The following is a 14,807-nucleotide window of genomic DNA, read 5'->3' as shown; positions in this document are numbered from 1 at the left end:
GCGGCATTTCCTTTTATAGCCAGTCAGCCAGTCAGCCAGTCGTCCTTGTTCAGAGTTCTTAGTTTTCCTGTCACTTTTCTGGGCGATTTTCCCTCAAGGTATTGATAACCGTGATGTTTGCTAGTGTCCTTAGTTTTTTTTTAACGTTTTCCTGCAATCTTTTCTTCATCATCATTTTCCTTGTTTGTAATTTAACATTAATGCTTTTGTATTTCCATTGCATTTTTTTGAAATACTTGCGGCTGTTCGGTTTTTCACCACCATAAGCTTTTTTGGTAAGTTCTCTTGAGGCACTGCCAACACAAATAGTTGAGAAAAAAGCTTAGGGGAAAAGCTCTTTTAAACGAAAAACAGTTTTTATTTATATAAACTTAAGTGTTTTTTAATCTTAAGAAAGTGATCTAAATCTAAAGTCAAACGGAACTTTAGGTTGTGCTCTTTTTGTATTCAGTGATTTTATGAAGGCACATATAAATATTCTTAAAGTTAAATATAAATTTTAAATATCAATTTTAGAAAAGACGCTTAGAAGTTTTACTAAATACGCTATTTTCTTAAGGGAAAACCATTCATAACTTATATTACAAATAGTTATTTTTGTAAATGGAATTTTATGCGTACAAACTTGTGCTGCATATAAAAGCATTTACAAAGTTAAAAGTTCATTCCACTTTCTTCAGGAGTAATCCTATTTCAATCCCATATCTAAAGTAGGTGCAACAGCCACCGGAATGGGTACATTTCTAGGGTGGTTTACATCGCCTCTATCATAGTAACCTCCTAAATGCTCTCCTGGTACATGGTAAAGTCCATAATGTAGTCCATTGTTGGCCACCTATCGTTTTCGGAGAAATATTAAAATAGAGTCAACTTAATACTTTGATGTTTATATACCCTTTTTAATCCATTGATGGAAGCTAAGAGCAGGGCCATCTTGGCCAACAGTAGTGCTTTACCGCTCACTATAGACAGCATTTGGAAGCCCATGGGTACCAAAATAGCTCCCAAAGCGGTGACCCCAAACATCATGGTGATAATCATGTTATAACGATGTCGTCTCAGTCGGGCACTTCCCACAGGGTCGGTGTCAGAAGTCTCTAAAAGAGAAGATATTCAATGTACCGAGAAAGAGGTATAAATTGTCGAAGACCCACCACTGTTTAGATATCGCTCAGTAAGTTTTCCCAAGTTCACTTGCAATGTGTGGGTGGTTAAACCCTTGGCCAAACTCACAGCTAGCTGATCAAACCAGGTAAGATGCTTTAGATCCTTCCGCTCATCTTGGGGTCTTGAAGAGCTATCAGTGACATTGGGTGCAGATACCAGACGTACTCCATCGTATAATGAAATCTCTGGAGCAGACATTACGTCCTCGAAGAGGTGTAAGCTTTTTGAGCGGAAACAAGACCACAGACTTTGATAGACTCCAGATTGATAGCAGTTATGTAGATCACTGCGCAGTTTCTTCAGCTGGAATATCCATGATTTATCCGTCTGATCCTTTCCAGTAACAAAACGATCACTTAGGACTGCTCCAAGTAGGAATAACACCAAGCCCGCCTGCACTCGCATTGTTCTCCCTTTGAAATCCGAAATGAAACTGCAGCAAATATGATCCCATCGATGCAGTTTTTATAGCCCATAGCTGATCAGTGATCGGCGACCGATCTCGTCCAGTGCACCCGGTCAATGGGGCAGATGTGGAGACCCTCTTCTCGGAGCTCTAACGGTTTCTTTTAGCGGTCATGGTCGGCAGACAGTTGTTGACTTTGAAAACGAGTGTGGGCAACCCAGAAAATCAAATGGGCAGTGCCTAAAATTAACTTGTCAACATCGATTTGCAAGTGCCCACGATCGCACAATTCTAATCAGATGCCTTTCGACCCTGTTTACTCTCAACAGGCTATGAATTAGACGCTCGATTGAGTTGGTAAGCAGCGTTCAAGAGGCATAGACTGTCATCTGTAGGTTAGTTCGAATGAGTTCATGTAAAGTGGGTTTGGCTTCGATTTCTAAATCATTGTTTAAGATAATTCCAAAGGTAGCATTAAATTAAAATCAATTAAATAAGATCTCAATTAAATTTGATTGTTTTAAACATTGAGTTTTATTTTAATTTATTCTTTATTAGCTAAGAGGTCATTCATTGCATTTCCTTTGCTTGATAATTGTTTTGAACAAATTCGTACTAACATTAAAAGGTTTTCGCTTAAATAGTTACAATGAGTGCAAAAGTTGACGTTCAGTGATTGGTTGTTGCTCTAGACTTTAAACTAGTTAACAAAGTTTACAAAAACAGTTCTACACTTGCCTAAATATACATGCAACCGCCAAAATTGAATCTATAATTTTTAGATGGATTTCACAATTTTTGTTTTTTTTTTTTTGGTTTTGAGTGTGGTAAAAACAGTTGCTCAGAGCCGGGTGCCCAGGATTCGAAAGCCCTGCTCTTCAGATACAATAGTACTATAGATACGGCGCTGCTCTTCCCTGATTCTCGTTAGAAATATCCTCAGTGCTTCTGTGTGTATTTTGTGTAAACGCGTCCTAGCAAAAAATATATCTCATCTCATGTGATTTGGAACCCCCAATCCTGCCTCCATTTCGCTCCTCCTTGACTATGTGGCGCTTGGCAGGCGGTGGCGCCAGTACAATCAGGATCCTGTGGCCGTCGAGGGCGTGGCAGCGGCAACTCCGCGTCCGAAACGCGGCAGGTACAATCCGAACTTGGACTCCACGCCGGCCAGAAGAGGAACGGCCGCCTTGTAGCCACCGATGTGGTCCAGGTTCTCGGTGCTCACCGACGCCGCCGCCTTCTCCAGCGGAGTGGTGATCTTGTGCGCCTCCGATCCCTTGGGATGGCTGCCTCCGAAGTCCACGTAGAAAAGCCGCTGCAGCAGCTCGTAGGTCACCAGGGTCACGCCGAACTGCGGCGAGGAGCGGAACACACGAGCTGTGGGAAAAGGTGATAAATATTAGTACAAATTCACTTTTAAGATCAAAAAGAGGTTCTTTTTCATGAGTTTATTTTGGAAAAGCTTCTAAATATATTACCAAGAAACTTATAATGCTGCATTTTGCAACAAATAGATAAACATCTATTGACTAACAGTATACAATGTTTAATCGGAAAATGTAAATGAATATGATTTTTTTTTCTGAGGGCGCAAAGTTTTAAATTAAAGTATGGTGTAATAGGACTTTGGTTTTAATATTAGCATTTTGAATACAACAGGTTTAATAAAGTTTTTGATATAATAAAGATTGATTTTTGAAAAGTAAATTTGAAGCGTAAAGCATTTAAAAACACGAAAATAAATTTCTAAAGCAAAAATCTTAATTATTTTGGTTAAAAAAGCTTTAAAAGTTTAGAAACGTGTTCTTGAAATGTTAAAACAAGATCAAAATAAATCATGAAAATTGAAAATGAATAGATAACTCCTAGGTTTATTCCGACTTACCTGCAGTGCCCTTCCAGAAAGCCCTAGGTCCCTCTTCCGCCATGATCTTCTTGGTGGCATCCCAGACGCCATTATAGGTGGTCTGGCCGGAGCGGGCCACCACCTGCAGACGGGTCTTGATGACGTCGGCGGGCGTGACGAGGGAGGCGGCCGGAACACCGGCAATTGCGCCGGCGGCCAACAAAGTGAGTGGGTGGTTGTAGCCGTCCTTGTCGGCCATCAGGGCCTTGGTGTGGGCGTAGGTCGGGAAGTAGATGGCCGAGAAGGGCACATCGCGGAGAAGGCAGGCCCTGGCTCCCTTGTAGAGGCCGAATAGTCCCAGTTCCCGCACCACCGACCAGGCACGGATCTTGCTCCCCGTTGCGATTTCTCCCGCCACTTGAAGACGGATCTTGACAATCTCCAGGGGATTGGTGAACACCACCTGCGAGGCACCTGCACATCCTCCGGCCAACACCTCTGCCCAGGTGGGAATGTTGCCCTTCTTGTCGGTGAGTTTGTCCCTAACCAAATCGTTAACCGTCAACTTGATGGCTTTCTCGGGTGCCACGCCCATTAACTGGGGCAGCAGACCTCTGTACAGGCCCAAGAAACCCTCGTGACGAACAACCTGACGGTTTCAATTTATAGGATTAGGATTAAAATGCACAAAATATTTGAGCAGAATTACCTTTTTGAAACAATCCAACGAGTTCCGGTAGGCAACTTCACCAATATAGGAGCCGGCGCGCTGGTTCTGCATTCGAGTCTTGACTAGATCGATGGGGTAGACCACAGTGGCACCAACAGCTATTGATAAATTAAAAGTTAGTAAGTATATATATAGTTATAGTAAGTAAAATCGGGATAATGATCTTACCGCCCGCAAATGATCCCAGAGTGAAGCGGTAAGAGCTCTCCAGAAGCATTATAAAGGCAGATCGGTCGGCAGGACTCTCCACCGCCTTGATATCCGCCAGACGATGTGTCATATGTTTTGTGTAATGTTCGGGGGCGATGTTGCTCAGGTCACTGTAGTCGATGCGGCTGGGGAACCAGAGTATAACAATCAGTATTTATTTCCGTTAAATATATATATATATATATGAAGGGGTAACTAAGAGACACCAACTGGGTTAGGTTTTGGGGTTTTCGGGAATTCTTGGAGGGGATTCATAAACAAATAATGAAGCGGAACTCAGGCCAAGGAAAGACGAGATCACTTGCCTACTTGGAGTTATCTTTCTCCTGCGCTTCCACCAACTTGAAATTGCAATTGCGAGTGCAGCGCAGAGAAATTGAGAAATAAAGAGAAACACAGAGAGAAAAGATACAAACAAGCAACAGTTAGCACAAGAAATTTGACATTCGTTTTGGAAATTCCCTGGGAAACTCATGCACTAGGAAATATATAACGTTACAAAACAATCGGACAGACTTAAGCAGAATTGTCAACTTTAAAGAAACTAGTTATGATCAGTAAAATATATTTTAGTATACTGAATTCTTCATCATGTCATAAATAATATTAAATTCCCGGAAATTGTCTAATTAAGTCAAAATTTGTTTCACAGTCGTGCATTTCAGAGCCCTCAAAAATTACACATTAAATACACGTCGTATTTTACAATCCAAACAACGTGACAAATAACAATAATATTAGATTAGATCATCACTAATAGAAGGTTTCTGTAAATATATATTTTTGACTACTTAATTACATAATTAGTCACATTAGAGCCCTCGAATATAATGTTTGTGAAGTGAGCTATTTATGTGAACGGTCATTATAGTAAAAATTGCAAAATTAGAGCCTCAAATGTTTATTTCCTAAAAAGCTATATTCTAGAAAATATAATTTTCTACTTTTAAATGCAAAATCAGTAAATATACAAAGCACAAAAATTTTAGGTACAGTAAACAATATAACTGAAGTTTATAAGGAATCATTATAAAACAAGCAAATGATTGTTGTAACTTATCCAACAAAAAATGACATTTAACTTTCAAAATTAAACAATTATATTTTATAGTTTTGCTAATTTATGTCCAAAGTTGGCAACACTGAACCCGAAGGCGTTTTTTTCATTTTGCTCACCCTGCTTGATGGACGGCGCCCGCCAGATGGAACAGGATATCGATTTCCAGCGGCGTGATCTGGCTCATCGTCTGGGCAGCGTACAGGATCTGGTCCTTGGTGATCATATCCGTGCGACTGCCTTCGGTTGCGTACAGGTATACTTGTTTGATCAGTTCCATGTTATTCAGCAGCGAGGTAAATGCGATGAAATACGGGAAGCTCACTTTGTGACCCTCAGTGACCTAAAGATGTTAAAAACCATTTTTAGTAAGGGTAATCAGATCAAAAGAAACCACGGATAGCTACCGAAACTAGGTTGTCCTTGACGCCGGGAGTCAGTAAATGCCGCTTAACATTAACGATTATGTCCTGGAAGTCCAAGGGGGAGATGAATCCAGTGCCAGCTGGATCCTTGCTGCGGAACGCCTCCATCGCGTGCTCCTCGTGGAAGTCGTGCAGAAGTTGCGTAAACTCAGCATAGTTGATAAGGCGTTGCTTCTTCTATAAGTTGGGAAAATGTTTAGCTTATTAAACAAATAAAAATACATGTGATTGCAATGCACTTACATCACCAAAGTAGCGCTTGATAAAGGGGCCGTCTAAGCTAAAAGGTATCTTTGAGTGCAGTTCAGTTTTTTGTACGACATCAGCAAAGTCAGCTGGAATTGAAAAGAATTATATTAAACATAGGTTATGAATTAAAGATGTTTTTTCTCACCATAGGAAACGGTGCCGTTGCCATTACGGTCGAACAGCTGGAAAGCGGTTCTGTAGAGGGCATCGGGAGTACAGAGCAGACCCTCAAAAGCCTGGAACTCCGAAAACGAAATAAGTCCATCCTTGCTCGTGTCCGCAATGTTTGCCAGCAGGCGCACCGATTCCTGTTAAAGTAATATTGTTGGAATGAAAAAAATCAGTTCAAATGTTAAACAGAATTTTATTTGAATATTTGTAAATGTTGTTTTTGTAAAGTGTTTGCATACAAAGTTTTTTAAAATAAATTACTAAAGGTTTAAGTGCAGATTCATTATATTACTTATGCGGTTACAAGATTAAATTAATTATTAATATTTCAATGAGCATTTATGTTTTTTAAATTACAATTTTTGAAACTAACTATAAAACTATAGATAAGATATCAGAATATTTTGTTTGCAATTTAAATTTGAGTCTGTCAAAAACCTTTGGGACCCGAATATAGTAAACAATTAATGAGCAGTTTTAAATTTTTTTCCCAGTGAAAGGTTAATCGCTTTTAATTGAACATTAGACCCAGTAGTCTCTCTCAAATATTGAGATAAACGCGGCCGGAAAAGAAATTGCCCCCACAGACTTTGGCACCTGTTTGAATCAGTTCCAATTTGCGGGGGCACCTACAATCAGGTTCGGTGCGGTTCTCAGATCATAAAAAACTGATAAGGAGGCCCATTAAAGTTTAATCTGTGACGTTGGCCGTTAGACACGAGGCAGCCAAGTGATTGCCGGGTTATTTAGTTTATGATATGTTTGCGGGTGGGTCAAGGTCAACCCGTGAATCAGAGTGACAGAGTTATGGGCAGCGATTTATGTTTATATGTTTAGTGTGTGCTACCGCTCAGGCGTGAGTTATCTAGCGATAAGATATGGCCAGTCTTATCGGGCAGACTATGCAAAATAACCTTGCAATGACCCGCGAGTGCAGCAAATGCTCGATACTTACGTCATTAAATGCAGATTCCGAAAAGAGTCCCAGGAACTTGCGCACGAAATCCTCGCTGGTCATATAATGCTCGCCATTCTTTTGGATGGAGGCGTACTTCAGGAACACCTCTCGCAACTTTTCCGTGCCGGCGCGCTTTAAAAGCGTCGGAGACTGCAAAAAGAATTGCAGAGAAAACAAATAGTAGAATTAGTTGGGATATGATAAAATCCATTATAAAACTTTCATTTCACGGGTGGTTGATAAACATTTTTAGCACGTCAATGTATGTATTTATTATGCATTTTTTTAGGTGGTTGCGAAATTCAACCCCCTTTTATACGCCACTGTCTCACTCTCTTTCAACTCTCCCGTTGAAGCTCAAAGGCAAAAGCAACACGTGTCAGCCGCTCAAGAATCCCAATTCGAACTCACATTTGGCAAACTCTTGGTCAGAGGCATTCCTGTTTTTTAGCTGTGTCTACTTCTGTTTCAATGTTATTTCCGCGATCAATTGCGGCATCTAATTAGCTCATCAATGCAAACCGATCTAATCCACAGCGCACCGCCCGACTGCTGCGCTACGTTTTTTTTCCGCGATTAACTGCGAGTGGTGCGGAATTGACGAGCACCACCAGCAGAACCATACGCACTGGGAGAGAATCTCTGGGAGAACACCAAAAAGAGAGGGAAAGAGCGGTATTTTTACCTTGGCCGCCACTCTTAGTTTTCTGGCTCATTATCAATGTCAATAGCGTCTCTTAAAACAGTTCTCTTTATAATTGGTGTATAGGGTAAACAATACATAGTAATAAAGGTGAGTATACTGTAAAATTAAAGGGGAGAGCAAAATTCTCAAGACATCATAGAAATTTTTAAATCTTAATATATTTGTATACATTTAGTAATAAGGTGCACTAAATCTTTAAAAAATTATTCAAACAAATCGTCAGAATTTTGAATGGTAAAAAAAGAGTATTTTATAAAATCTTTGCTGTTTTTTAAGGTCACAGAATTTTAAATGCATATTTTTATTTAGCTTCAAAAATATATGAAATTTAAAAACCAGAATTTTAATATAATTTTATATTTTTTCTAGGTCTAATAAAGTTTCGCTACTCATGACAAAATGCGTGAGATATACATATGTACATATGTACAATTTAAGAAAGTAATACTCTTAATCGTTGGCAAACCTTTACTCTAGTGATTTTAAGTGCCAGGTAACTGAAAGTCGAGGATCTAATACCCTATATCATGTCATTACCACTTGTTTACTAGCTTTCTTCGACGGTTCGATGCACAAATCAGCTTGAACAACAACCGCCTAAAGGTCAGCAGCTCCGTCAACAAGTTCAACATTGATGACAATACGCCCGATTCGATTGCCTCGCATTTATCAATTGGCTCATTGACGTAATACGATTAGCACGCGATGAAATTGTAATTTTCCTCTCTCATTTTTTTACTGGGGGTCCCTCGACATTCTCTGATTCGCTTGTTTGTGCCAGAAAATTGCTAAAAACAATACCAGATTTCATAATAAAATCAGCGAAAACACGAAAATATTTATGGAGACCACACTTATGAAATGTTTTCAAAAATAATTAAGTTAATTTTGCGCTGTCTACTTGATGAAGTCGAATCCCCTGGGAAAAATGGCAGCATTGATTGATGGGTTATCAAAGTCAGATAGCTTTCGATTCAAATTGATTATAACATGGACTGAAATAAGGAGCAGAAAAAGAAGGAGTGAAATCCCTTATGACTGGTTCGGATTCAAAAATATACTGAAAGAAACTTGTATTTATAGCTCCTCTTAAAAATGAGTAGAAATCTTTATAACCAAATAAATCGAATTGGAATGTAACAACATTACAGCCATTAAGGCATGTATAAATGTTAGGTCACAAAAATAGCTTAAATGTGCATTTAAACTATTACATTTAAGTTAACTTTCGTTTCGTTCACTGTTGTTGTGGTTTAGCTTAGTTGAAATTGGATTTAATGGATTTGGTTTTTGTACCCCCTGCTTGTTAGTGTCTGTCGGATCCATCAAAGTGTCGCATTGACCTTTCCCAATCGATTGGCTGTGGCAATAAATGAATTTGTTCGTCGGCAATTTGCTGCACAATTTGCGATGCCATCAAGAATTCATGGGCGGCAGCGAAACTACGAAAATTGAATTTTCCTTTTGATGAGGATATATAATTCATATTGATGCTGGGGCAGGGATGTGCAATTTCGTTTTATCAAATAGTAATTAAATCACCATGTTTGTAATGTGATTTTCAATTAAAATGCATTGTTTTCCTATTAATTTGGGGAGTATGAAGATTTGTTCTGATATGATAGGAAAAAAATTATTTATACGGAAATAAGTTGAATTAATTAAACTTCAGTTAATATACTTGAAGTATATACGTCCCATTATTTTCTTTGTCAATTTTTTACATTACGATTTGCCTTTGCAAAATTTGACTTTTGTTCGATTCAGTGGGCATGAAATAATCCAATCCGAATATAATCAAAGGAAATTCCGGTTAAATCCCGATTCAATTTGGTGCCATTGCACACTGAAGTTGTAAACCCCCGAATGTACTTGCTGGTTATTTTCTATATTCATGCCCAGTAGAAACGGTTTTTTTATCTTCCTTTTTATTCGGGCAGCGCCAACAAGCGGAAAATGTTACACATACGACCCGTGTGACGCCACACAAGAGCGATTTGTTTGTTTGTTTGCTCGGGTTGTGTGTCTCTCTCCATGTTTGTCCACCCCGCTTCGCGACTTCTGCCTTGTTGCATTTGCATAATGAGTTCTTCTTGGCCATGGTCGTCGGCCCTGCCTTTCGCCAGTCAAAGGTTGCAGGCACAGGCCGCTTTTCCCCCCATTTTCCCCTGGTTTTCCTGCCTTTCATACCGCTCAGCTGCCTGCAGCGTGTGGCACGTGCTTGTCACTGTTACTGTACATATCGGTGAATACATATAAAAAAGCTGAATCAGACCAAGAAATGCAAGTTGGAATTTTAATTCCGGTAAGACAGTGAATTGTCTTAACAAAAAATATTAATTTTAAATTTTAGGACTACAAATATAATATCTAAATCGTTAAGATTTATTCATATATAAAACTGTTTTTATGATAACTTATAAAACAAAATCTATAAAATTGCCAAGAAAATTAAATTGAGTTGTTTTCGGATGGGTTATATAAGATTTTTATCAGCAATATGCCATTAAAATTATCGGATTATATTGTAAATAGAAAATGCTGGCCCATGAGTATTTTGTTGATTTAAATCTGATCAAAACAGTTACATTTATATTTTTTTTACATTTTTCTATGTGTTGCTTCCATGGAAATTTGTTGCGCGAGCGGCAAAGTTTTGTTTTTGTTTGCAATATCCGTCAAGGTCAGACCGGCTGTTCATTATCGCTGTGGTTGTCATTGTTGCTTGGGTTGGATGGGGTATTTTTTGCCCACCCCCACTAACTGAAGTCAAACAGGAAAATGAACAACTGGAAGCTCGAGAAATTCCACCCAAAGCAATCAACCAAAAATGTTATGAATTTCTAGGACTCCATTCAGTAAATTTACTTTATACAAGCTGCCAATAATTAAACAAATTTTAAGGGAAAGGGGGATTTGCTGGGAAATTAAGAGACAGCTGCACCACTGGCACATTACGTATACGCAGGGTGAGCCATGGGACCACAGTCAGCTGGCTAATTGACGACAGCAAACGAAATCGAGAGAATCCCAAAGCTAGAGATTTTTTAGAACAAGCGGCTGGAACGATCGGTAACTGCAAACTGAGAATTGCAAACTGAGATTCTCGACATGAGAATAGCGGTGACTTTTCCAAAGTCGTGAGCAGAGAAAACTGGCCACAAATCCGTGGGATTGAAGGTGATTCGCTGGATGTGCGGAAAGCTCTCGCTTAGAATGATATTGTTTTATTTCTTTATATAATTGTTTGGACTGCGAGCTTTCCGAGATATAAAATTTTTATCTTTCGACTATTTCGTAATGTTCTCTATCGCATCCAGATGCGGGTTCCTTGTTGATATTAATTAGTCGAGGCACTTCCTTGATCGGTCAGTTATCAGTCCAAATAGTTAATTAGTTTCCTAAACTGAACGTTACCTCATCCTTATCTGGCATATTCAGTAATTTGTATGAACACAATCGAAAAGTCTTTTGGATCTGCGCGATCTTCAGGCACGTTCGCGTTATCTGGTTATGTGGACGTTAAACTTATGTGTCAGATTAACCGTAGGTTTAACTAGTAGTTTTTATGGTTTTGATGCAGATACTGGTGATATTATACTGGTTTCTTGATTTTTGATAGTCGCTCGAGAGGTTTTTATGTTTTATTTAATACTTCGAGGGTTTTCACTTATTAAATTTGGTTAATCGTATAATTTTCCAATCTTCAAGCCGGATAAATATATTGCTTAGCTTAGCAATTTTCGAATTCAACTCGTGATGTTGTTCTGTTCTGAGAGACGCGCGCGATTTTCTCGATTTGTCATCCGCTGGCGTCGCGCTGCTTTTCCATTCTGAACTGTCGGAATTATAGAATCGAGAGCTTTTCCGCTTTCAGTAACTGCGGCAGCAACGTCGACCGAGCGAGAGAGCCGCAAAAAAATACAAATAATAATAAACAAAGAGAACCCCTCGGCGATTGCATTTCAGATTCATATTAATTTTGACGTGCTCTTTTTCTTGCCACTGCAATTTTACAATAAACAATAACATCGACTATCTACTGCAAAAGCCATAAGCATGGGGTCTAATCAGGGTGGTGTGATGTGGGCTAAAAGGAGTGTTTTTCTAAGCCCAAACAATACTTATTTGATAGTATAAAAGTGCACAACGATCCATGTGTGCAATGTTTTCACGGAAGTAATTTTATTCTAAGTGCCCTCAAGGTGCGAGCAATCGATCTTCTTCTCTCTATCACACTTTTTACAAATGCGGTTAGGCTATTAAGAATGGAAGAATTTGATAAACTTATAAAATAAATGAAATAATTATCTTTATTAATATACAGATTTGTAATGTTTTTTAATCTTAAAGCCTGTATAGGTCTAAGAATAGTCTTTTAGAACCTATTTAAAACTAAAAATTTATTGAAAATGTACAAAATAAATTTTCTTCGACCTTAACAGTTGCTATACATGTGACCCCAGCTGTTTATTTACATGCATGGCTGGCAAGGTCACAAATTTCGAGCGTGCCAAGTGGTTGACGATTTCACGTTGTGAAAATTTCTTAAATCTAGTTGCATTCATTCACAGCTGCTCGAGTTTCTCTGTTTACAATGTAAACACGTGCTGGGTGAAATTACACAAGAAAAGAGAGCGATTTTTTTTTTTGTTAGAGAGAGTATGAGACGATAGAAAGCGCCAGAGACATTGCGTATACGCATCGTTGGCCATCTGCTGAGGGCACGTGAATGAAGCGTGTTTCGTCGGGTATAAAAATAGACAAGCGGGCGAGATAATTTCGTTATTATTTTAACGATATTCTGGGCCAGAGAAATGACATCTCCGCCCTCTAAAGAATTTTTAACAAGGACGTTGCATTCTTCGTTTTTTGGAGGGGTGGAGTTCGCTGTTTGTTAAATAAAATGAACAATTACGAGCACCAATCATAAGTAGCAAGCTGCACGAAACGACAGACTTTAGTTGTGAAGGTTAGCCAAATGTCAGTTCAGTTTTCCCACTCCCCAACATGGGTGTCCTTTTTGTGGCACGACAGGCACCAGCTCAGGGATTCACAAACACAATCGCAGCTCCGTTTTCCCATTGTCCCTTACAATGGCTTCTGTAGTTTAACATCGTTCTTAACACTAAATTTTACTATACTTTTTAGTTGAAGAGTGATGGATGAAGGGTGCCAAATGCACAGTCAGCTGTTATCAATTTATATCTGTCCATTGCGTTATCCTTGCTCTTCTCGATTAATAACCCTTTTATCGTGACCTTTTATCTCTGTACAACATTTCTCTATTGCCTTCTTTTTGCACCTCAGTAAAGATAATCTATATTTGTTCAAACGGACTTGTTAATTGTTCTTGATTTCATTTATAATGCACAAGTCAAAGTACTACTATCTACATACTAAATGCTCTTTCTTTTTTGAACAATATCGTTTGGTTGTCCTTTAAAATACCAATTATTTATTTAAAAACTAATTAAATTGCAAGAATCTACGCTTTTATTAATTAATTATTAAATTGATAATTCTAAGTCCCTATTTGGACTAAGAAGACATTTATGATAGATCAATATAAGTTTTAGTAAATTAAAAACAGAAAATTATTAAAATTCTTAATTTTTTTCCATATGTCTTATTTTAGTAAATAAAAACTTTTAAATATTTACGTTTTATATGAAAGCGAAAAAGTGTACTTTCAAAAACAATATTGTACATTTTAATTTAAAAATATAAAAAATATTTTTTGAGATATATTCTTTTGCCTTTCCAGCTTATTTATATTGTATGGAGCTAGTCGGCACTTTTGCTCTTTTCGTTTCCTTTTCAGTCGCACTTATTTTTAGATCCGAGCACCTAATCCACCGCCTCTTTTGGTGGCCAGAGGGAGGGCTCCCTCAAGGCGGTGGCTTTGGTAATTAAAGCGCAAACTGGCGCCCACTTGATGCTGAGGGTAGGGATTCTACGGAAGACAAAGGCTAAGCGCCAGCGAGTGCACTTACTTCTTGGCATCGGACGACTGGCAGTGCGGGTATCCAATTAAACGGAAACGGGATGTGCATTGGCATTATCAGCGGCTCAGCGGGTGGGTTTAACTAGAAAGCGTTGACTTTTGGCGCTTTGGCTTCGGCAAATCCAGTGGGGATTATGGGGCTGGTTTTGCACCTGAGCCCAGGTGGGTGGTTTCAAGGAGCTTCTCTTTTATCGATTTTTACGCACTTAATTCCGCCTATCTGGCGGGTAATTCGATTCACTGCCACTCGGATTATCAATTGGATTTAACTCGTCGATAGGTTCCTGTTCCTGAAATGCAACCAGAAATCGAAGGCGGCAGCTGCTGCACTGGGAACACCTTGGAGAACAGGACCGTGCCAGTCAGTCGAGGAATCGCGCTAAACTGGATGACAACATGGAAAACATGGGGTTAACAGGGCCCCAAATGGGTGGTTGTGGAGGGAAATGTTAGAAGTCAAGCAAAATGTTAAGTTTTCCAACCCCTAAGTCTCTGAGAAAATAATATAAACTTAACAAATGACAAATTATTATATCTAAATTTAAGTTGTTTTATATATCATATATGTTAATTTACTTTTTGTAAATTTTGTTTATAAAAATTATGCTTTGCTTACAACAGCTGTTCAGGTAAATCGAAAAAAGTGGTAATTTTGCAAAGGGAAATTTCCCAGCTGAGCTGGTCGGAAAATCGAAGCGCCATCTTGTGCCTTGAGTTTACATTTTTAAAAGCATTTGGTAACGCATAAAATAGTTGACTTAAAATATAAAATCATTTGAAAATCAAAATCAATAAAAAACACCAAGAATATATGTAAATCAAATTTTTACTTCTCTTATTGAATCCCCTAAACAAGTCTTTTTTAAGCTCCA

At 38.6% G+C, this 14,807-nt stretch overlaps 2 protein-coding genes across 4 annotated transcripts; both read right to left on the bottom strand.

The window, feature by feature from the left end:
- Window positions 1–688: 688 nt before the first annotated feature.
- On the bottom strand, window positions 689–1,572 carry LOC108148601. The gene is made up of 3 exons (XM_017275679.1): window positions 1,155–1,572; window positions 895–1,097; window positions 689–835 (listed from the first exon to the last, which is right to left on the bottom strand). The coding sequence occupies exons 1-3, from the start codon at window positions 1,570–1,572 to the stop codon at window positions 689–691; spliced, it is 768 nt and encodes a 255-aa protein (XP_017131168.1).
- Window positions 1,573–2,083: 511 nt separating this feature from the next.
- On the bottom strand, window positions 2,084–14,121 carry LOC108148836 (calcium-binding mitochondrial carrier protein Aralar1). Of its 3 annotated transcripts, none has more exons than XM_017276100.2 (10): window positions 13,925–14,121; window positions 7,220–7,372; window positions 6,239–6,401; window positions 6,088–6,179; window positions 5,827–6,021; window positions 5,539–5,762; window positions 4,321–4,487; window positions 4,132–4,250; window positions 3,462–4,071; window positions 2,084–2,953 (listed from the first exon to the last, which is right to left on the bottom strand). In XM_017276100.2, the coding sequence occupies exons 1-10, from the start codon at window positions 13,988–13,990 to the stop codon at window positions 2,655–2,657; spliced, it is 2,088 nt and encodes a 695-aa protein (XP_017131589.1). In that variant the 5' UTR covers window positions 13,991–14,121; the 3' UTR covers window positions 2,084–2,654. The 3 variants fall into 3 exon arrangements, with proteins under 3 accessions (XP_017131589.1, XP_017131592.1, XP_017131590.1); XM_017276103.2 differs by lacking the exon at window positions 13,925–14,121 and adding an exon at window positions 11,346–11,756; XM_017276101.2 differs by lacking the exon at window positions 13,925–14,121 and adding an exon at window positions 7,634–7,810.
- Window positions 14,122–14,807: the final 686 nt, after the last annotated feature.

Source organism: Drosophila elegans, unplaced genomic scaffold (assembly GCF_018152505.1).
Source record: "Drosophila elegans isolate 14027-0461.03 unplaced genomic scaffold, ASM1815250v1 contig_476, whole genome shotgun sequence".
Classification (NCBI taxonomy): domain Eukaryota; kingdom Metazoa; phylum Arthropoda; class Insecta; order Diptera; family Drosophilidae; genus Drosophila; species Drosophila elegans.
The sequence above is the reverse complement of the archived record's forward strand: the minus strand, read 5'-3'. Positions and strand labels throughout refer to the sequence as shown.